General features: G+C 41.6%; 1 protein-coding gene across 1 annotated transcript; it reads left to right on the forward strand.

The window, feature by feature from the left end:
• Positions 1-3,978: 3,978 nt before the first annotated feature.
• LOC138978459 (large subunit GTPase 1 homolog) lies at positions 3,979-21,691 on the forward strand. The gene is made up of 14 exons (XM_070351202.1): positions 3,979-4,194; positions 4,745-4,871; positions 5,263-5,383; positions 6,964-7,050; positions 7,461-7,547; positions 8,681-8,824; positions 9,436-10,052; positions 13,794-13,993; positions 15,155-15,298; positions 17,075-17,198; positions 17,759-17,838; positions 18,888-18,998; positions 19,621-19,674; positions 21,262-21,691. Exons 1-14 carry the CDS (start codon positions 4,099-4,101, stop codon positions 21,484-21,486), a joined length of 2,217 nt encoding a protein of 738 aa, XP_070207303.1. The 5' UTR covers positions 3,979-4,098; the 3' UTR covers positions 21,487-21,691.
• Positions 21,692-22,899: the final 1,208 nt, after the last annotated feature.

Consider the following 22,899-nt stretch of genomic DNA (forward strand, 5'->3'; position numbering starts at 1 on the left):
TCTGTCAGGGACCTAATTATCCACTGCTCATGATGAAAAAGTGACGGCGAGACAAACGTCATTCTGGGAATGGACAGAACACTTTTGCGTTTGCTATTTCCCCTGGAAGAATTTTGAGGACATAAACGTCACGCTATACTTTCTATAGTGATGTATTTTGTGCTATGACGTTAAAAATGTCACGAGGCTCATGGAAGAGATCGAGGTTTCATAAGACGTCTAATTATTCAATTTTGGCGCTTCGACTGGGGAACTCGTTTGGAGCAAAAGACACGTGTGTATGATAAACATAATACTACATGGCTTGCTGTGAGGGCCCCAAAGGGTTTAAAATCGTGATCGTGATTGGCGTTTTTTGACCTTTCTGTGACCGTGATTGCCGAAATTTCCATTTCTGTGATCGTGATGGGACTTTGCCCGTGATCCGTGATGACAAAAAAATCAAGTCTCGTGATCGTGATCGTCATTTGTTTTCGTGATCGTGATGGGCATTATTGCAAAACATTTTATTTTCAACGTGCATTTTTCACAGCTGTATCACTCTATGATCCTCTATTCGTCAAGGAGCCAATCCCGATTGAAGGGAAGCAACAACACATTCAGAAATATGATTTTGACAGCGATTGCTTCCCTTTAAGAGAACCAATCACACACAAAAAAGAGATCCAATCAGAAGGCAAATTGCAAAAGTCTGCCAAACTTCATCCAATGGAAGGGCTTCGTGCAAAAGTTTTGAGTGCATTCAGTCAAATTCGAATTCGAAGATCAAAAATGGCGTGCAGCAGTACTGTCATCGAACTTCTGTTATATTTTGTGGATTCAAGCCAGACCAAAGCAGGCGGCGAGAATGCCTTCCTTGGTGGAAAGGTCAGGCTACGGGTCGGTCTTTCCGAAGACGAAATATCAAGATATGTTGATCTATGTTGCTCTATGACTGTTCTGAATGTAGGCAAAGATCTTGAAATTTGTTCAAGATCTTTGTGTTTGAGTGAGATCATTGACATTGTCGACATTGCCACGTCCGGCTGTCACTCGCTCAGTGTGACCTCGACTGGCTCGAGATCGAGTCTGCGTGTAGCCAAAACCGAAACTAGAAATGTGTTTTTCATCCCAGCAACGTGGACACGCTTGGCATAGATTCTAATTGTCGCTTCTTTGCATTAAGCTTGTATTTATTTTAGCGCCTGTAAACTTTAATATCAACAATGGGTTAAATTTAGAAACAATGGCGGGGAGACGTGCCAGTTTGGGTCACTTGATCCTCATGTCAAAGACGATCAAAGTCATGTTCGTTGGGGATTTTGTCAGGCATGCTACTTTTCCGGTAATTGCCGGAAATCCGATAAAGCCGTTTTCAAAATCCGGTAAAGTCAAATTTATTCCGGTGAAGTTGAAACATTTCCGCAAAAACGATCCGTGTGAATATCGCGCAACGCGACCGGGCGCCGGTCTCAATGAAGCCAGCGCACAGTAGTGTTGTTTTCACCAGTTTGGAGGTGTGTTGAATGGTGGTGGGGGGAGGCTAAAATGGGATTTTTAACAAGATCACAAAACTATTACATCCCTGAAAATGATGCCCAGAATGCACCAGATTGCACAGATTTTAACCGTTTTTTGAAAAAAATTCCGGGGGTGCATGCCCCCGGACCCCCCTAGTTGGCTTGCCTGCTTCGCAGGCTCAGGCTTGTGGCTTCGCCACTGGCACTGCGCGCTTCTTTCAGGTAAAACCATTTGTGGCCTGTAGCATTCCTGTTTGTTTTTCAAGCCCATGAAACCAGGCGATGGTGTACCTCAAATTGTATGGCAAAGTTGAAAATAAAGAACCCATCACACATACATGTACTTTAATTTCAATCCACCCAATAGTTTTTGAAAAAATGGGTTTACAAGATTTAGCTCTGGAAATGTGAAATTGTGTAAGTATATATTCATGTCTGTGAGTGAGGGTGTGGGAGTTGAATGTGTATGAGTGGAGAGAGAGAGAGAGAGAGAGAGAGAGAGAGAGAGAGAGAGAGAGAGAGAGAGAGAGAGAGAGAGAGAGAGAGAGAGAGGAGAGAGAGAGAGAGAGAGAGAGAGAGAGAGAGAGAGAAAACTATGAAAACAACATTCTTGTTACTGATTACAAACCATGATATGAATTTCTATGTGTGTATGAAAGAGAACTCAAAAAATAATAATAAAAAAGTGCAACAGTTCTCACTTTGTGTTGAATAAACAATAGATCCAGAGGAGCGAATTACTGTGTGGTTGTGTTTACTTTGACACGTGCTTTCTGTACCTGCAACTTTTACCGTGACCGTGATTTGCCACTGGTGTTCGTGATCGTGAAAACAAAAATCAAGGTAACTGTGATCGTGAAAGCTAAAATTTCCCTTCCCGTGATCGTGATGATACCCCCCCTTTGGGGCCCTCTGCTGTGTCATCTGATTTACACTCGTTTCTTTTTCAAATACCTAAAAGCTTGTTTCCAATATATACATGTTTATAAAAACAACTCGTGTATGGCACAGTAAGCCGTGCAATATTCTATATATATATACAGGTACTAGTATCTTCACACGTTCATTGTCAACCTATAATTGTAGGGGAAGGGCTCCTAATATGGACCACTTCTTGTTTCATGCTGATATAACTAGCATGTTTTCTTGCGAAGAAGTTTCATTTTGTGTATGGTAGTCCTTCTCTCTTAGGTTAACCGTTAGGCATAATTAGAGTGAAATAGCTTTGATAGACATTCAGCAAAACTTAAATACAGAAAAAAATCACAAATGGTCCATATTAGGAGCCTAGGCGCTAATATGGACCAGTGAAGCGGCCTTCACGAATCACTGTAAAATGCCCCCTATACTTCATAATAACATGATACAACTTAAAATATGCTTTAGATTTATCTGTTTCGGGTTGATGAGAGCGTTATTTGAAGCACACCAGGAAACTAAAGAAGCTTATCAAAAACAGAGTGAAAATAAGTGAAATTATCAACTTCCACGAAAAGAAGACTTTTTGTTGTATTTTTTTTTAATTCTCGAGGGCTAGTTATAGGTTATTTCCAGCAAGCTTCCTAATAAATTAATGAAAATAGCATTTAGCTTTCATTTTCTTCGATTTGTTGAAGGTGGTCCATATTAGGGGACTCGCACATACTTTGAGATTTTGCTATTATTTTTTATTTGCAGTAGAAAATTGGGGTCAACACTGCTAAAATGTAACAAATACGGTCTTAGCTGTCATATAAAGCAATTTTTGTTTGATAAAAGCTTTGGCTGTGCATGTGGACAGAAACGAGTCCGTTTTAGGCGGGAAATTTAGAGTGAACGCTGCCAAAACTGAAACAAAGAGAAAAAGCCTGACGGTTTTGATATTTGTGTTTCTGCAACTGTTTTGACATGTGCAAGTTATCCAGAGAGGGTGAATACAGCGAATACAACTTTTTGGAGCGCTCTAGCGCCGTGCGGTTTGTCAGAACAGGAGGTGGTCCATATTAGGAGCCGGTCCATATTAGGAGCCCTTCCCCTATTGATTGCGGCAATGCTTTGAAGTGGAAATCATTCTTCTCATATTGTTACAAATAAAAATCAAAGAAGGCAACTAATATGATAAAAAGAATCGAAATGTACATATTCAATGAAGAATACAGTTAAAATAAGACGGACACAGGCCATAGGCCTACTATATCATTTTTTTAAAATGTGTGTCCCGTTTTTAACTGAGAATCAAAACTTATGGGAGCCCCAACAATCTGCAAGTTTGTCTTGGGTTTTACGAGCTTACTTGTTACCCAAAAGAATATAAATAAACAAGTATGTAATGGCTCCTTGACACCTTGGAGCTGTATGAAATTCTGGGTTGGAACATGGCGAACGTTTGTTAGAGTACGTTGACACCGCTGTAACATGGGTACACTTGCACTGCTATTTTCCGCAAGGGAAGTCACTCCAAAAATATGCAATAATTTTATCCAATCACACGACGACATTTACGTTGCCCCAGAGCGATTTCCTTCTGCCCCATGTGTTGTGAAACACTGGTGTGAATTTTTCCTATTGAAATTTCCAAAGACATACAGTCTAAGAAGACATCCGAAACAGCGTTAAGAAGATGGGGAGAAGAAAGAAGGAGGCGAACCAAATGGGAAAGGCTCTCATCAAGGACAGGTTTCGAGGGAAGAAAACTGATCGTGGGGGCGAAAGCTTCGTAAGTTTCTCAGCGAAGTTCTCGATTCTCAAAGACTTCTTGATATTATTTTGATCAGCGCATGCAAGGACAACAGAACGAGGTTATGTTGAATTTTTTGTGACAATCAGTTCAAGCATCCGTGGACTATTTTATCCCTTTGTTGTCTGTACAGCTAAAAGAATCGACTATATATATATATATATTATATTCTTCCAACACAGCAAGCAGTTTAGTAGCCAGTCCCAGTTGGTCTTGTGTTGAGCGAGATTCCAAGCACACGTATTATTTGTGTTCGCCGTCACACGTGTGGGATTGTCATTTTAGACAGTGTTCTGTCCCTGTTTTAAAATCCACATGGACCAAATGACCCCATAAATCGTACATCTGGTCACAATGGGCAAAAATAACAACTTCTGAGTCTGAAGATCTTGGTCTTCGCCAGACAACCATGCATGCAGTGATGCACATACTGTCATTCAGATACATCATCTGGGTTGTGTGGTTATTAATTAATGTATATTCCCTTCCATCAATTGCATGTATGTATTTAATTATTCTTTATTTACAGCTGCATACAACTCAAATGAATGATGGCGGCGAATATGTAGGGCTCAACCTGCAGTCAGTGACGGAGCAAACCAGCCTGGATGACTTCCTGACCACTGCTGAGCTGGCTGGGAGGGACTTTGCAGCTGGTGAGTTCACGAAGATCAGTTTGACGTACAGTGTAACCCCCTTGATACATTTTTTTAAAAATGACAAAACTCTAGTTTTCAGACTTGACGAGGAAAGTCACTTTTCTCAGACATCCACTGCTCGCACGATCTCTGTCCCCACGATCTCTGTCCAATAAAATGCCACATGTAACTGTGTCAATTTATAGCGAACAAACTTCAAGTCCCCCTTTCAATTTAATATTTTCTAACGGAAATTCGTTTTTGACTGAATATTTTTCCAAATGTTCCATCAGATGTCTGCTTTCAGTTTCAAAGACATTATGGGGTTGGAATACTTCAGGCAATTGATTACACAATTAAGTACACAACACAGTTGATTTGTATACCACAATTTTTCCTTTTTTTCCAGAGAAGGAGAATGTTAGTATTATCACAAACAACAGCGGTATGCAGTCCAACTCCAAAGAAAGTCTTCAGAAGATGAAGGCTGCACAAAATTTGTACAAAGACATGCTCAGGATCCCACGCCGGTTTGTGTTCGCTTAAATGTGTTATTTGATATGGTTCTCGATCGTGTGTTTGTGTGTCAAAAGGTATTGTGTTTGTTTCTTTTTTTTCTGAATGGAAATTGTGTTCACTTTCAGCAGTGTGTTTTACGTCGTTTTCAACCGTTCAAGGTTATATCGCGACGGAGGGAAGGGGGGAGATGGAATAGAGCCACTTGTCAATTGTTTCTTGTTCACAAAAGCACTAATCAAAAATTTGCTCCAGTACAAAGGACTTAACATTTCTTACATACTGCTTGACTAAAATCTGTACAAAAAATTGACTATATTCTATACAAGAAACACTTAACAAGGGTAAAAGGAGAAACAGAATCTGTTAGTCGCCTCTTACGACATGCTAGGGAGCATCGGGTAAATTCTTTCTCGTCCCAACCAATATGGGACTCCCCCTAACCCGCGGGGGGCAGACAGTTATGTGCCCAGTTATGTGAATGAAGTACATTGTATAGCATTTTGCATAGTAATACTAAGATAAGAATTCAAAAACTCACTTTTTTTTTCCGAGATGAATTTTCTAGCTGAATTATATTCAGAACGGTAGTTTAGAATGTTCATTGATGGATACAAATGAGCTGATCCTGCTGATGTAACATGCTGGCAAGTTTTGCGTTGGTCCGGAGCAGTTCCCCACAGTTTTGTCTGCGGAGTACCGTATTTGACGGACTACAAGCCGCAACTTTTTAAAAAAAAAAATCACATTGCGGCTTATAAAAAGATGCTGCTAAAACGTTACCTAAACTTGAATAGCATTCACCTAATGGAAGTCGCCGCGGATTTTCATTTCGCTCGATTAGCGATTACCGGTACTCTCTACTCAAGACTCGGCGCTTTTCTCTTTCTTTCGCGAATCTTCGTTTGTCAACAAGTCGTCGTGACAAGATAGCGTACAGAGAAACACCGGATGTATCAGGATCTCGTGCACGCGAGATTTCGTTTTTTTGTGTCTTTCGATAGTTGGAGGAGCGAGAGCCGCCATGTTGTGTTTTCGTCTGCTCGAAATGTGCGCAAAAGTCGTAAAACATCCCAAAAAAGCTTATTCCGGGCGGGACTACATGTGTGTGTTGGTTACAAATTGTGTGTGTGATATTTTTCTTCAAACTTTTTCACTTTTCTTCTTTGTTTCACTTGTTTATTCTCGGAGCCGATTTTGCCAAATACCGTACTTTCGTTTGCCTGGTTGTTGTGATTGATTGACATGATCTGATTATATATTTTTTGACGGCGGCTAATATAGTGACACGGCCTATACAAGGCTCGTCCCAATTTTTTGGTTAAAAGTCGGGGGTGCGGCTTATAAAACGGTGCGTCTTGTAATCCGTCAAATACGGTAGTCCTCTCTGGCCAGGTCACAGTAATCAATCGGGAAGGGGGGGGGGGGGGAGGGGGGGGGGGGGCTGGTTTCCCGTTTAAGTGCTCTTCATGTGTGTTCAGTATTCCTTGTTTCACAGTTTTGCAACTCATTACTCTTGTGACATTCTATTTTTTTGGAAGATCAGACTTGTTCAGTTATGCCCGAAGGTTATGATTGAACTTTTATTGTACAGACCCCCTTGGACAGAGTCAACGTCAGCAGACAAACTGAGAGAAGACGAACACATCTCTTTCCTGGAGTGGAGGCGCCAGCTGGGAAGGTACTGTCTATTGCATGATACAGTGGAACCCCTCTTGAAGACCCCCTGACTAAGTTTGCTCCCTTAAAGGACCCTACTTCAAATTTTCTCTTCATAATGTTTCAGCCCTGAAAATCACAAAAATTGTGGAAAAAATGTACTGGCCAGAAAGCAAATTTTACTTGTCAAACCAACGATTTGTTTCAGCAACTTTACTCGCATTTGGCGAGTAGATGAACGTTTCTACTCGCCAGTCACATGTTTCTACTCGTCATGGCGAGTTAAATACTCGCCACTTGCGGGGCTGTGTTTGTAAAGTTTACCCTATTTTAAGAATCCGTCCTATGTAAGACCTGATTTTCTCAGAGTTTTGAGGGTGTTAAATCAGTGGATTAAAGTGGTTTTAGTTGCATATAATTTTGTTTGAACAGGTTGACAGAAGAAGAGCACATCATTATCACGCCGTACGAGAAAAACCTGGAGTTTTGGAGACAGCTGTGGAGAGTGATCGAACGCAGGTAATGTCCTTTTTGCGTTTTCTGTTATTCTGTTAGTACGATAGACAATGGTTGAAAATAACTGCCTGGGTTTTACGCACTGTGGAAGAGTTGTAGCCCTTGAAGCGGAAGCGAGAAGTAAACACACTGATAGCGTCACAGTGAACAAGAAGCTCCCGTTTGCATTTTTTTCAAAGAAAAAGATATCTTACCGAACGGACACTATATTTGTTGGGAAACGCTCGATGTGTTAATTTTTGTCTTTCTATTGATGTTAAAAACGGACATGCACGTAAAATCTCACTCATGCAAAACAAGAGTGTATGTTGGAGTTCCAGTCCATAATAGTAATCATCAGAAATGATTGAATTATTTCCCTTTAGTTCCTAGCAGTCAAAAGTCACGGGACTGCTGATCACTTCCTCTGTGCAGATGTTTATGTTATGTGCATATGTTGTTAATGTTATGGTTACTTTACTCCTGATCCGTCGCGATATAACCTTCGTGGTTGAAAACAACGTTAAACACCAAATAAAAAAAAAATAAAAAAATTTACCTCTGATTTATGGGCGTGAGGAAGTGTGCATGTATGATTGGTAATGTCTTGAGGAAGAGAAGAAATAGCGCATAATTTTTAATACGATAGACCATTCCCAGACCTGTTTATCCATACGATTTCACCGTATTTTGTACGCAAAGTTGCCAAGGATACGACCAATACGTTTGGAGAGGAAATATTACGACGATCGTAAAAAAAAAATCAAGTTTGATCGTGATCACTGGAAATGGAAGAAGAAGAAATCGAAAGTAGGTTGCCAAACCTGTTCTTGCGATAGCCCAATGGATAAAATCCAGCTTTGACGATTGGTCAATGTAATCACGTGAGACGTGATATGACGAGATTTTATCTGCCGCCATTGTTGTTTTCGAGTCCAGCACGTTGACGAAAATGTCGAAGCGAATAGCAGTAAAGCCTAAAAGTTCCACTTCTGGAAAACGGACAATGTTATTGCTGCCCTTGAAGCCAACGCTCATGAACGTTTCTTGTGAGTTGCAAAATACTCGCAATATTTTGAAAATACGCTGAATCTCGGTGAAAAGTACACCAAAGTCAAAGTGTGGGTAAACAGGTCCGCATTCATACTATGTTGCAGTGACGTGGTGGTACAGATCGTGGATGCGCGCAATCCTCTGCTGTTCTGGTGCCCTGACCTGGACAAGTACGTCAAGGAGGTGGATAAAAGGAAGCGGACCCTGCTGCTCATCAACAAAGCTGATTACCTCACATTTGCTCAGAGGTATGTAGTTTCTTCATCTTCATCCGTTTAGCAACCAGAATCGTCTTATCGATTATTCTGCTGCTTTTTTTTATCAATATTTTAGTTTTTTCTGTAATCCACTGAACTCTGACATGGATTACAGGATCTTTTCCATGCGTACTAGGTCTTGTGCTTGCTTGTACACACGAATGGGGATAACGCACTAACATGTATACAGGTTTTCACAGTGTAATACTAACGCATCACATCGGAAAAAGACCTGTAACATGTTTCTTTGAGAGAGTCAATGTTTACATATATAGGTATCACTGCTCCACCTTGTGCAGTTTACATTGTCATGAACATGCGCGCACACACACACGTTTTTTGTTTGTAGACTGTTGTGTAAATTCAATGAAACATCCGAAGAAGGCTAATGAATTCAGTAATTACATTGAGAATGGAAGGACACTTTAGAATTTGAGATCTTTTTTCGCTTTTGGTGCGTTGAATATTTTGAGTAGACCTGCTCCACATTTAGTATGTCTTTTGTAAACTTGAGTGTGGTGTGCTTGATTTGGATTAGACAAACACCATAATCTATTGCTTCTTGTACTCATTTTGACTTTTTTGTGTTTGATAATCTTTAGAAAGGCATGGGCAGAATACTTCTCAGCTAAAGGCGTTCAAGTCGTGTTCTGGTCAGCGAAGGAGGAGGCGGCAAGGCTTCTGGAAACGAATGACGATGACAGCAGCGATGCTAACGATAACCCGATCAATGATGTTTCTGAAAAAGACAGTGCTGAAAGCGACGAGAATGCGGACGATGGCAAGGATGTTGAAAACAAGAGTTGTGATGAAAACAAACAAGAAAACGACGGAGATATCCAGTGTAGCCCAGCAGATGGTGATAAAATCGTACAAAATGTAGATGTAGGTGGTGGCAGTGTTGAAAACGATGGCACCAGTGGAGGTAAAGGTGATCAACGCACAACAGTGGACATGAGCAAAACAGACACCAGTAAATCCTCTAGTGACGGTGAGCAGAAACAGGTTGACACAGACGCTGTGCAAGAAGAGGAAGAAGGTGATGACGACAGCGATGGTTACGAGACGGAAGAGGAGTTCACAGACGATGAAGCAGAGCCAGATGTTGTGGAGATTTCCCACGGGAAAACACAGACTTCTGGAAATGCAAGCTGCGATAAAACTAAGGGCGCTGACAAAGATGTGGACAAGAACAAGGAGAGCGTGCAACTAGGCCAAGGTGATTCAATTATGTTTTGAAGTACAGTGGAAATCCACACACCCCCCCCCCCCCCCCCCCCCATCCACCACCGCATTTTCAAAACCATACATTTTAAGACAATACTCCTTTGAAAACCCTAATATTCCAGATGTTCTGTTTATACTGTCTGTAAATGTAGCTCCATGTTAAGACTCCATCCCATTCAAGACCTGCAAAAGTCTGAGATAATTGAATCTTGAACGGGAAGGGGTCCTGAAACAGAGGTACATTTACAGAAAGTGTAAAAGAAAATCTGGAAAATTACGGTTTCAAAAAAAAAACGTGGGTTAGGGGGAAGAATTTACCCGATGCTCCCCAGCAACTAACGGATTCTGTTTCTCCTTTTACCCTTGTTAAGTGTTTCTTGTATAGAATATAGTCAATGTTTGTAAAGATTTTAGTCAAGCAGTATGTAAGAAATGTTAAGTCCTTTGTACTGGAAACTTGCATTCTCCCAGTAAGGTCATATATTGTACTACGTCGCAAGCCCCTGGAGCAATTTTTTGATTAGTGCTTTTGTGAACAAGAAACAATTGACAGGTGGCTCTATCCCATTTCCCCCCCTTTCCCCGTCGCGATATAACCTTCGTGGTTGAAAACGGCGTTAAACACCAAATAAAGAAAGTAAGAAAGGGTTTGAAAAGGGGGCTTGGTCTTAAAACGAGAGATTTTGAAAATGTGGTTCTGCTGTTAATGTGTAACCATAGCTGTGTAATGATTATGTTGTACATTCTTCTGCTGGTCATAATGCCGGATTTTTATTCTGTACTGCAGAAGTGTTGGTCAGACAACTTTTCTGTTTGTGCAAATGAGTATTTAACACACAAAAACTTAAAAATTCAATTTGTGTTAGTTTCGATGAATTTCAATGAGAGACTGTATTACAGCAGTCCCTCTCATGAACGGACACCCTTGGGCCATAGCAAAACTGTCCGTACATTGCAGGTGTCCGGTCACGGGAGGGGTGACCACACCACCCCCTCCCCCATACACTCACACAGAGACACACAAACAACAGGATTGAGTCTATGATAATCACTTCTTGTGGCTACTAAACAATAACAATAAACTCCTAATACTTCTTTAAACGTTCTGTAAAAAGGATTTGTATGAAAAGTGTTGAAAAGAAGAGATAAAATAAATCCTCAAGGCAGTGAACACACTCACCATGCACTGACATACGAAAGCAGCCACACAAACACAGCACAGAGGAGCGTGTGCAGATGCTTTGCAAGAATAAGCTTGAAAACCAGTTTGAATAAATAGCAGCAGATAGAGCTGCATGTCATAATCATGTAATTTTTTTTTTCTTGTCTGGCTTTATCAGTTGACTGCATGCCGATCATGGGGCATGGCAGTGACTTTTCACTCTTCAGTCGGAAATACACTGTGCATAACACAGCTCCCATTCTCCCTCACTAATGCCTACCCCAAGCCGTGACAACTGATGCTTGGAAATTGTGTGGAAGAGTACACCTCTCTATTTCTCTCCAATGCTCTTCCTGCTGACATGCAGTGACACCGGACACCCCACAGAGTTTAGCCAGCTAACCCTCCACCCCCCTCCCCCTCCCCTTTCTCTCTCTCACTCCCTCCAGAGAGGCCAGCTGCACTGTTCACTCAGAGCAAAACCAGTTGACAGTGTCGTAACTTTTGACAAAGCAAGACAACTGAAGGGTTCATAGATTAGGCAACAGACTCACTGGTCAAGGCTGAGGGGAAACAAGAGTATCTTGTCAATGAAAGAGGTTAGGCCTACACACAGACACACGATGCTGAGAACTGTGGCCGGTTTTTCACTCACTTTCGCTCAGGACCTTCATCGACTGTGGTTTCTGTTGTTTACGTCCAACAGACAAGAATAAAGAGCTCAGTGCAGTTTCATGTTGGCATCTTCACATGTACTCCACTCCTGACCAAAACTACCCCCCCTCCTCAGTGATGGGTATACGTGCACTCAAGTTATCAGTGACTGTCATCACGCCATTGCGGCTGTGATCTTTGTACCAAGAACCGGACTGCTCTGTTATCGATTTTGTTGTGGTGAAAATTTGACGATGGTCTGTCCGTACATTGGAGGTATGACCTGCTGTTGGGACCGAAAATGAGTGTCCGCGTCCACGTTTTGCAGGTGTCCGTTTAAGGGGGGGCAAATATAGAAGGAAAACACTCCGTGCCGAGCAAATGTGTCCGTACATGTCAGGTGTCCGCTCACGCCGGGGGCCGTACATTGCAGGGACTGCTGTACCGTACTTTCCGGGTCATAAGGCGCGACTTTTTTCCTCAAGTTCAACCCCTGCGTCTTGTATAACGAAGCGCCTAGCGCCTAATACGAAAAAAATCAAACAGACCGCTTGAGTACCAGTCAAACAACTTGTGATAATGCATGTTTCAGCTACTAGGTATTGCCCTGCCTTTGATCTGGCCGCACACACAGATTTCCACTCTGTTAAACTCGGTCACTGACCGGTCACTGACCCCGATGCAGGAAGTGTTTCCTCTCTCAGATATGGCAGGGGAACCACCTCTCATGGCAAAAACTGGGTCATTGACCCCTGGGAAGAAGGTCGTGTCTTTTAACAAGGCCACCCAGCTATCACAATGCCTTTGATCTGGCCGCACACACAGAGCACACATATTTTCACTCAGTTAAAGTCGGTCACTGACCGGTCACTGACCCCAATGCAGGAAGTGTTTCCTCTCTCAGATATGACAGGGGAACCACCTCTCATGGCAAAAACTGGGTCATTTTGGTGCGCCCTATCGGCCCCCTGCGTCCAATGGGTGACTGGATTACAATTTTTGAGTCACTTGAGAAAAAGTGACTCTATGTAATCGGTCAGTGTTAGTCTGTCCGGCCGGCCGTCCGGCCGGCCGGCCGTCCGTCCGGCCGGCCGTCCGGCCGGCCGTCCGTAGACACCACCTTAACGTTGGACTTTTCTCGGAAACTATCAAAGCGATCCGGCTCATATTTTGTTTAGTCGTGACCTCCAATGACCTCTACACTTTAACGATGGTTTCGTTGACCTTTGACCTTTTTCAAGGTCACAGGTCAGCGTCAAAGGAAAAATTAGACATTTTATATCTTTGACAAAGTTCATCGGATGTGATTGAAACTTTGTAGGATTATTCTTTACATCAAAGTATTTACATCTGTAGCCTTTTACGAACGTTATCAGAAAAACAAGGGAGATAACTAGCCTTTTCTGTTCGGCAACACACAACTTAACGTTGGGCTTTTCTCGGAAACTATAAAAGTGACCGGGCTCAAATTTTATGTGAACGTGACTCCCAGTGACCTCTACACTTTGACGTCTGCTTTGGTGACCTTTGACCTTTTTCAAGGTCACAGGTATGTCTTGAAGGAACAAAATTGAAATATCATATCTCTGAAACTATTCATCGGATTTGATTCAAACTTTATAGGATTATTCTTTACATCAAATTATTTACATCTGTATTGTGTTGTGAATAGCAATTTCTTCCTGTCCATCTGATGCCTCATATAATATTCAGAACTGCGAAAGTGACTCGATCGAGCGTTTGCTCTTCTTGTTTTTAAAAGAAGGGGGTGCGTCTTAGATAACGAAGCACCTTGTCACCCGGAAAGTACGGTACTGTGTGTATGCATGTTAGCTTGACCTTTCATTGTGTGTTAAACCTGCATATATATATATTTATTTTTTAATGAGAGCTTTTCAACCTTTTCGACTGTTTCAGAAGTGCCTAACGAGCTTCAAAGTAGTGAAGAACTGTTGACATTGTTCCGCAAGGCGGCAACTACAAACTTCACGCCTGGAGTGACCACAGTGGGAATGGTGGGATACCCGAACGTCGGCAAAAGCTCCACCATCAACACCATCCTGCAAACCAAGAAAGTTCCGGTGTCTGCCACACCTGGCCGCACAAAACACTTCCAGGTAAATTTTATGAGGCAGAAATACAGAGGAAAAAAGGATCTTTCGTCTTCTTCTTCTTCTTCTGCGTTCATGGGCTGAAACTCTGACGTACATGTGTTTTTTGTATGAGTGGGTTTTTACGTGCATGGCCGTTTTTTTACCCTGTCATTTAGGCAGCCAAAAGGACCTGTCAATCTAAGACTTTTCATGATGCTTTTTTAAGAACAGATTTTTTTCAGATTTTAGAGAAAAAGGAAGACGTTTGTTCATATCAGTGCTTATTGTTTTTATAGGTGCTATAGGAGGTTGATTCTGCATAACTCTCACCTGCTCTTGTCGCACATGTCATGTATTTAGAATGCTTACACCTCTCTGTTTCTCAGATCTGAAAAAAAAAATGGCCTGCCTCATTTGAATAAGATTCCCTCTAAGTTAAGACTTCTCCCCTTTTCGTTGTATTTTTATTCACATTTTTTTTCAGAATATAAAGGTCTGGAAATGGGGATCCACTGTATCGTCGTGTCCCTTGCCGGTTTACAAAACACCTAGCATGACCACCGTTTGATAAAAATCCAAAAACAAATAGACTGCCAACGTTCAAAAATTCAGAATAAAAAAACAAGAAAGGTATGTTGTTGGAACGTTTAATTATTGACTTCTTCTTCTGCGTTCGTGGGCTGAAACTCCCACGTACACTCGTGTTTTTGCACGAGTGGAATTTTACGTGTATGACCGTTTTTACCCCGCCATTTAGGCAGCCATACGCTGCTTTCGGAGGAAGCATGCTGGGTATTTTTGTGTTTCTATAACCCACCGAACTCTGACATGGATTACAGGATATTTTCCGTACGCACTTGGTCTTGTGCTTGCGTGTACACACGAAGGGGGATAAGCCACTAGCAGGTCTGCACATTAGGTGACCTGGGAGATCGGAAAAATCTCCACACTTAACCCACCAGGCGGCCGCGGCCGGGATTCGAACCCTCGACCTTCCGATTAAGAGGCCGACGTCTTACCACCCCGCCACAGCGCCCGTCATAATTATTGACAAAACAAAACGTTACGTTCGCAGATATTTTGACCCAGTGGTCTTCAAAGTGCACAAAGAAACAAAACACTAGTTATACAGGAAACTTGTCTGTCTTTCACCGTGTGATCAACATTGCCACTGATCTGTTTCAGACACTGTTCGTGGAGAAGGATTTGATGTTGTGCGACTGTCCAGGCCTGGTGTTCCCATCATTTGTCAACAGCAAAGCTGAACTGGTGGTGAACGGAATTCTGCCCATTGATCAGCTGATTGACTCCGAGCCTCCAGTCTCTCTCATATCCTTTCCTCTATAGTACAGTGTATCGTTGTTGTCCTGGAGCCTCCAGTCTCTCTAATATCCTTTCCTCTTACAGCAGTCCCTCTCATGAACGGACACCCTTGGGCCATAGCAAAACTGTCCGTACATTGCAGGTGTCCGGTCACGGGAGGGGTGACCACACCACCCCCTCCCCCATACACACACAGAGACACACAAACAACAGCATTGAGTCTATGCTAATCACTTCTTGTGGCTGCTAAACAATAAACTCCTAATACTTCTTTAAATGTTCTGTAAAAATGATTTGTATGAAAAGTGTTGAAAAGAAGAGATAAAATAAATCCTCAAGGCAGTGAACACACTCACCATGCGCTGACATACGAAAGCAGCCACACAAACACAGCACAGAGGAGCGTGTGCAGATGCCTTGCAAGAATAAGCTTGAAGACCAGTTTGAATAAATAGCAGCAGATAGAGCTGCATGTCATAATCATGTAATTTATTTTCATCTTGTCTGGCTCTATTGACTGCATGCCGGTGGCATGGCAGTGACTTTTCACTCTTCAGTCGGAAATACACTGTACATAACACAGCTCCCATTCTCCCTCACTAAATACCTACCCCAAGCCGTGACAACTGATGCTTGGAAATTGTGTGGAAGAGTACACCTCTCTATTTCTCTCCAATGCTCTTCCTGCTGACATGCAGTGACACCGGACACCCCACCGAGTTTAGCCAGCTACCCCTCCACCCCCCCCCCTCCCTCCCTCCCTCTCTCTCTCACTCCCTCCAGCCATGTACTGTTTGGGGCTGTGGCCAGAGAGGTCAGCTCCAACTGTTCACTCAGAGCAAAACCAGTTGACTGTGTCAGTAACTTTTGACAAAGCAAGACAACTGAAGGGTTCACAGATTAGGCAACCGACTCACTGGTCAAGGCTGAGGGGAAACAAGAGTATCTTGTCAATGAAAGAGGTTTCACACAGACACACGATGCTGAGAACTGTGGCCGGTTTTTCACTCTCTTTCGCTCAGGACCTTCATCGACTGTGGTTTCTGTTGTTTACGTCCAACAGACAAGAATAATGAGCACAGTGCAGTTTCATGTTGGCATCTTCGCATGTACTCCACTCCTGACCAAAACTACCCCCCCCCTCCTGATGGGTACAGGTGCACTCAAGTTACCAGTGACTGTTGTCACGCCATTGCGGCTGTGATCTTTGTACCAAGAGCCGGACTGCTCTGTTATCGATTTTGTTGTGGTGAAAATTTGACGATGGTCTGTCCGTACATTGGAGGTATGACCTGCTGTTGGGACCGAAAATGAGTGTCCGCGTCCACGTTTTGCAGGTGTCCGTTTAAGGGGGGGCAAATATAGAAGGAAAACACTCCGTGCCGAGCAAATGTGTCCGTACATGTCAGGTGTCCGCTCACGCCGGGGGCCGTACATTGCAGGGACTGCTGTAGTACAGTGTATTGTTGTTGTCCTGGAATTTTGGCGTGACTCGATTCTTGGCGATTTTGATGTTTTTGTGCTTTGGACGAAGTCCAGACCTGTTTACCAGTACGATTTGGGCGTATTTTGTACGCCAAATTATTATCGGTACGCAAATACGTGACACACGCACATAATACGCCTAAGAAAAAGTCTAGAATATGTTTTCCGGTGTGCATGCATTTTTCTTTTCCTTTTAATTTTGATCTAAACAGGAAGCAGGATAACCTTTATATCACCGTTAGAAAAAAACCCAGGGTTCATTGTATAATGTCTCCGTTTGACCTTAACTTTGAGAACGTGTGTGAACGCATTGGCCGAGAGGCGTTCCAGGGGACGTATAACATCAACCTCCCTCCCCCAGAAGAGTGGGAGGACCCGGACAAAGGTCCCGGTGCCTATGAGCTGCTACATCATTATGGATGTGAGTTGTTTTCTTGTTATTTGCATGCATGTATGTCCTTGTTGGGAAAAGTCGTACACAAGGAAAACAGCGTATGATAAAAGGTCACTTACTATTCAGATGAAATATTAGGCAGCTTCGGCAGCTCTAAATCTCTTTGGACATAAGTGATTAAATTTTAACCTCAGATATATAATATCTTTACTGGCTTATTTTGTGAAAAAGCCTTTTCTTTTTCCTTGAACTTCCAAAAAAATGTGAAAGTAATTTGTTTAATATACAAAAATAGGGTGAAGGAATGCATGAAATGTAGTTCATTCGTCTGAGATAAGAGTGTGTGTGTGGGGGGGGGGGGGGGGGGGGGGGGGGGGGCTGGTAAATCATAAAATACATACACACAATAAAAAAAAAATGGCCTGATCAGTTTATGTGGGTCTGAACAATTTGAATGAATGTCAAAAGTATTGCACAGACATGCCAACAAACATATACACACTACAGCCCAAACAGATTTAGACTATGCTTTTGCTACCTCAAATTAAGTACACCTTTGCCAATGATAGTTTTTCTCCTTCTTCCAGTGTTACGAGGTTTCATGTCTCACAAGGGAAACCCTGACAGACCCAGAGCTGCCAGATATATCCTCAAGGATTATGTAAATGTAAGTGAGGGATGAGGGGGGGGGAGAGAGAGAAAGAGAGAGAGAGAGAGAGAGAGAGAGAGAGAGAGAGAGAGAGAGAGAGAGAGAGAGAGAGAGAGAGAGAGAGGGAGGAATTGTTGCTTGTGCGTATTGAATTGAATTGAATTGAAATTTATTTTACGAGGGTGACAGAATAAGCAATGTATACATGCTTTTTTTCATCCGGCCCTCGCCCATTGAGGGGTAACAAACAAGAAGAAATAAAAGATAAGTTTAACTATAAATTGATATTAACTAGGTTATTAGTTTTTTGTTTGTTTGGATTTACCCACTGTAGTTATTCTCTATGTACGTAGCTATATTGGTAGCTCGGTAGTTTATGCTATTTATGATCGTTTTTCTTTTGGTGTTTCTATTAATTACTATTTAGAAAAAGTAGATTTTTAGAAGTGTGCATATTATTTTGTCAGTTTTAAGATTTTTTTCTGCCCAATCTAACTCTTGCTCCTCTTTAGTAAGGCCTAAAAAAAAAAATAGGTGTGGTTACGGTAACCCGACCTACCCTATTTTTAGGGGCCGACCCTATAACTTTTTATTACATTTGTCAAAACAAAACAAAAAACACAAGAAAACGAGTGCAGAAAACGCAATGAAAGCGAAAGCGCCCGAGTCGCACACTTATTTCCCTGTCAAGTAGGTTTAATTTGTACACATTAGAAAAAAATGTAAAAAAAAAAAAAAGTGATTGCCTACCTTCCTACCCTATTTTTTTGGGCTATGTTACTGTAACCACACCTATTTTTTGTGTGGCCTAATTGTAAAATAAAAAAAATATCTGAAAAGGTTGTTTGGGGTAAATCACAAATTGGGGAATCTTAAATAAGGGTTGGGGGGTTCAACCAGTATGGAAAAGGGTATAGACATGGGCGAAACAGTAGCTTTATTTATAAGTTAATTAAACAAGGAATGATATTACAAGTAATCTTTAAAATTATAAAAACAAAACAAACAACAAAAAACAAATAGACAAATATAAATAAGCTGTACAAAAATGAGGTTGTTGTTTTCAGGGGAAGCTGCTGTTCTGTCATCCTCCCCCTGGCATCGAGGCTGCAGCATTCCAAAAACCTCCCTACGCTGAACCGAAAGTGTACAAGATACAGCCCAAACCATCAACAAAGGTAATGTTTGTGTTGAAGAAGCTTGTGGAATTAGCCTTTATCAGATCATGCTCTTGATTACACAGTTCGGACACAAACCATAATTTTGTTAAATAATTGTATTTTGTATACATGTCATGATTGTAACTTTTGTTAAAATAAACTTATGTTTAAAAAAAAACCAAAAAAACAAAAAAACATAATTTTTAGATAAAGATTTAATCTCCCACAAATCTGAGAGGAATGAGATCACACAAGAATACGTCATTGGACGTGAGGTCTTCCGTCGTGTAAACATGTGACTATCTTTCCGAACTTTTTCTCCCTTTTGCAACTTGTTTGTTTTTTCAATTTCACTGTGTGATTTTGTACACTTTAAAAAGTATGGGTTGTACACAACCCACCCTGTCTGAACAGTAACAATTTTATAATTGGGTGTTAGTGGAGTATTGGTTGTACATGATCCGCACCCTTCGATATAGGTGTGAACACCATAACAATCCTTCACAAAGCTTGTATGGGTCATACACTTTCTTATTGTGTATACAATGCAGTGTGTGATGTGTTTGTGCTTGTGTGTTTGTGTGTGTGCGAAATATCAGTGCACTTAAATGTAACATGTTCAACACTTTTTCTCTTTCAGAAAACGGTCTCTGAAATAAAAACTGATGCCCTGGATCGAGAATTCTTTGATCAGGTAGGCTATTTTAGAGTTTGATATTTCAGAGTACTCAGACCTGTTTACCAGTACGATTTGGGCGTATTTTGTACGCCAAATTATTATCGGTACGTAAATACCCGACACACGCACAAAATATGCCTAAGAAAAAGTCTAGAATACGTTTTCTGGTGTTGGTGTGCTGATTACGGGATGGTACAACTGGTTTCAGTCGAAGGGAGATAACCATGATAGCGAGTCTTCAGCTGTGGAAACCTTGTTCAGTTGTTGGCACGTGCGATCGTCTGGACAATTGTGGCAAAATGAAGCGGAAAAATTTGCCAGTTTCGGATAACTGTACCAAATCTAAACAGCAGAAGCAGCAGATTTTCTTGGAGAAATATCAGAAAGAGCCAGGAATTGTGGAGTCTACTATGGGAAAAAGTCATGCACACTGCAAGTATTGTAAATCAGATTTCTCCGTTGCCCATGCTGGGAAATATGACATCGAACGACACTGCAGTTCCAAATCTCACCTGGACAAGGTTGCTGCAAAGAAATCCGCTGAAAGCTGCCAAGGAATTATGAAGTTCATTCCCGCAAAGCAAATCCTGCCAGAAGAAAAGGCTGTAGTTCGTGCTGAAGCAATCTTTTCTGAGATGATTGTAAAAATAAACTTGCCACTGTCAACCGCAGATGTTATTTCACGAACTTCATCTTTTCATTATCAATCCGTTTGGAAGACACTGGTTATAATGCTATAAACTGACAGGTAAATAAAATTGTTTTATCCCTGTTGTATTGGAAGGAGTTAAATTCTGAAGGTGTTCACAAGACATGCTATTATTACACAAACACGTTTGCACCCACGCGTACATTTTCCCCAGCCCATATGGCTTTGCTTGCAAAGTACACCAACTTTTTGAAAAATACACTCAACTTGTTGGGAAAGTACTCTTGCCTCGGGTTTAGGGTAAACAGGTCTGAATACTCTAGTAACTTTACACATTGTTCCATTGGAAAAACAGAGGCCACACAAAAAAAGAAGACATAGAAAAGCGTAGAGAATGATGGGGAAGATCAGGTATATGATGGGGAAGATCAGGTATATGTAATATGATGACTTCATCCCCATGACCTGGGAATTTACTGAGACTTTTGCTGTTACAGTTTAATTGTATTCAATTAGTGTTTGATGTGCTGTAGTTCAGTTTTCATCATAGTCCTTCTCTTTTCCTCCCACACATAATCATTTCGTGTCCTGTGCAGTTCCCACAAGATTTAACTAAACAATCCAATGAAGCTAGCCACGCTGTCTTTCAGCATGAAAGGGGAAAAGCAATTTTGCAGATGACTAATGTGCTGCCTTCAGGGGATCTATATAATGAGGATCTAGGATATTTATATGGCACATATATGTGGATTAGCAGGCAAATTATCTGGGAGGCATTGGGTTATTCTACCCCTCTTATTTATTTGTAAAAATCACACTCTTATTCGTGTGTAAAACTTGCTCTTATTTAAGTGTAAACCTCTCTTATTTATATGTAGAACTCACTCTAATATTTATATGTAGCACTCACTCTAATATTTATGTGTAAAACTCGCTCTCCTATTGACTTGCAGAGGAAGGTGAAGGCCCACGCCATAGGTCCGAGAGCCGTCAGAAACTATGTGCGCACCGAGGCCTTGCAGCAGATTGGCGCAGAACAAGGTCAAGGTGATGCCTCAGGGGCCTCAACTCCGCACGGCAGCCAGGCATCTCTGGTGGGAAAGCCGTGGAAGAAGCACAACAACAGGAACAAGAAGGAGAAACTGCGGAGAGTTTACGCTGACCATGACTGTTATTAGTGTACAGTGGAACCCCCCTTTTAAGACCCCCCCCCTCCCCCCAATTAAAAACTCCCTCCCTTTTAAGACCTTGGTTTATCAGATTTTCTGTTCATAACCCCTGTAAATTTACCCCCATTTTAAGACGCCCTTTGATTCAAGACCTGATTTTCACAGAATTTTGGAGGTCTTAAAAGGGGGGTTCATTTCAGGTTGTTGGGGGGGAGGGGGATTACTGCGAAGTATGGAAAAGAGGGAAGTAGTGTTGTTCTCAGACTTCGGTCTTCAGTCACTGGCACAGTCATTTCTGATTCGACCGATTGTAACAACCTGACCCCTGGTCTGTCGATTGTCCGATAGTTTTGACATGAAGGATTCTTCTGAGAGAACAATTTTTTTGTGCAGCCAGGACATTGGGACCTTTGCATTATTCCAATGCCGGTTCAATTGATGTCCAAGTCCTGGAGAGGATTTTTAAAAAAAATATATTAGTTTGATTTGATTGCGAGTGAGGAGAAGTGGTTACGTGCCTACCGGGCATAACGGGCAAGCAGTAAGAGGAGGAGTGGGTTTGGAATATGCATGTGATGGTGGGGTAATTTGTTTTGAGAGCTGGTGAAAATGTATTGAAAAGAGGCTGTCCTTTTATTTAAATCGTCAGTTCTGAAATGTAAGGGAGTACACATAGGATATTTCTGAATCCAGTTTGCTAGACTTGAAGCAATTTTAATTAAAATTTTTTTTGACACTATGCGATTGATTGCTGCATTGTTAAACAGTTTCTATTTGTTCAACATTGCCTACCACATCAGGGACTTAAAATTTGCCTCGAAATAAACTTGGGTAATAGACTTAGAAATTAGAATACTTTGAATTTCCATGCAAATATCTCGTCCTTGGGAGGAGTGAATAAATTCGTATGAAAGAGGAGGGTGTGTGTGTGAGAGAGAGTGTGAGTGAGAAAAGAGGCTGATATCACATCACACGCACACACAGAGCAGAAACTATACACATTTACAATCACTGTTTATTGAATAAAACTGCAACATTTGGATCGCAATTTGAAACAAGAACAAACATGGCAAGGAAACACAGTACAAAAAGAGAAACAACAACGACAACAAAATACATAAGAGGAGAGAAAAAAACAAAAACAAAAGAGTCGCGCAAGGCTAAATTACCACATTTAGTCAGGCTGTAGAACTCGCAGAATGAAACTGAACGCACTGCATTTTTTTTTTACAATGACCGTAGTTTGTAGAAGGCAGTGAAATTGACGAGCCTGTTTAACGTGGTTGCGCTGTGTTGCACAGCACGCTTTTCTGTACCTCTCTTCGTTTTAACATTCTGAGCGTGTTTTTAATCCAAACATATATCTACATGTTTTTGGAATCGGGAACAGACAAGGAATAAGATGAAAGTGTTTTTAAATCG

Source organism: Littorina saxatilis, linkage group LG10, assembly GCF_037325665.1.
Source record: "Littorina saxatilis isolate snail1 linkage group LG10, US_GU_Lsax_2.0, whole genome shotgun sequence".
Taxonomy (NCBI): domain Eukaryota; kingdom Metazoa; phylum Mollusca; class Gastropoda; order Littorinimorpha; family Littorinidae; genus Littorina; species Littorina saxatilis.

Bases quoted from the DNA above. Each gene is read 5' to 3' on its own strand.
- LOC138978459 (XM_070351202.1), top strand. From the start codon at position 4,099: ATGGGGAGAAGAAAGAAGGAGGCGAACCAAATGGGAAAGGCTCTCATC. The intron at 7,548-8,680 runs GTAATGTCCTTT...ACTATGTTGCAG, and splicing joins TGGAGAGTGATCGAACGCAG to TGACGTGGTGGTACAGATCG. The intron at 17,199-17,758 runs GTGAGTTGTTTT...TCCTTCTTCCAG, and splicing joins GCTGCTACATCATTATGGAT to TGTTACGAGGTTTCATGTCT.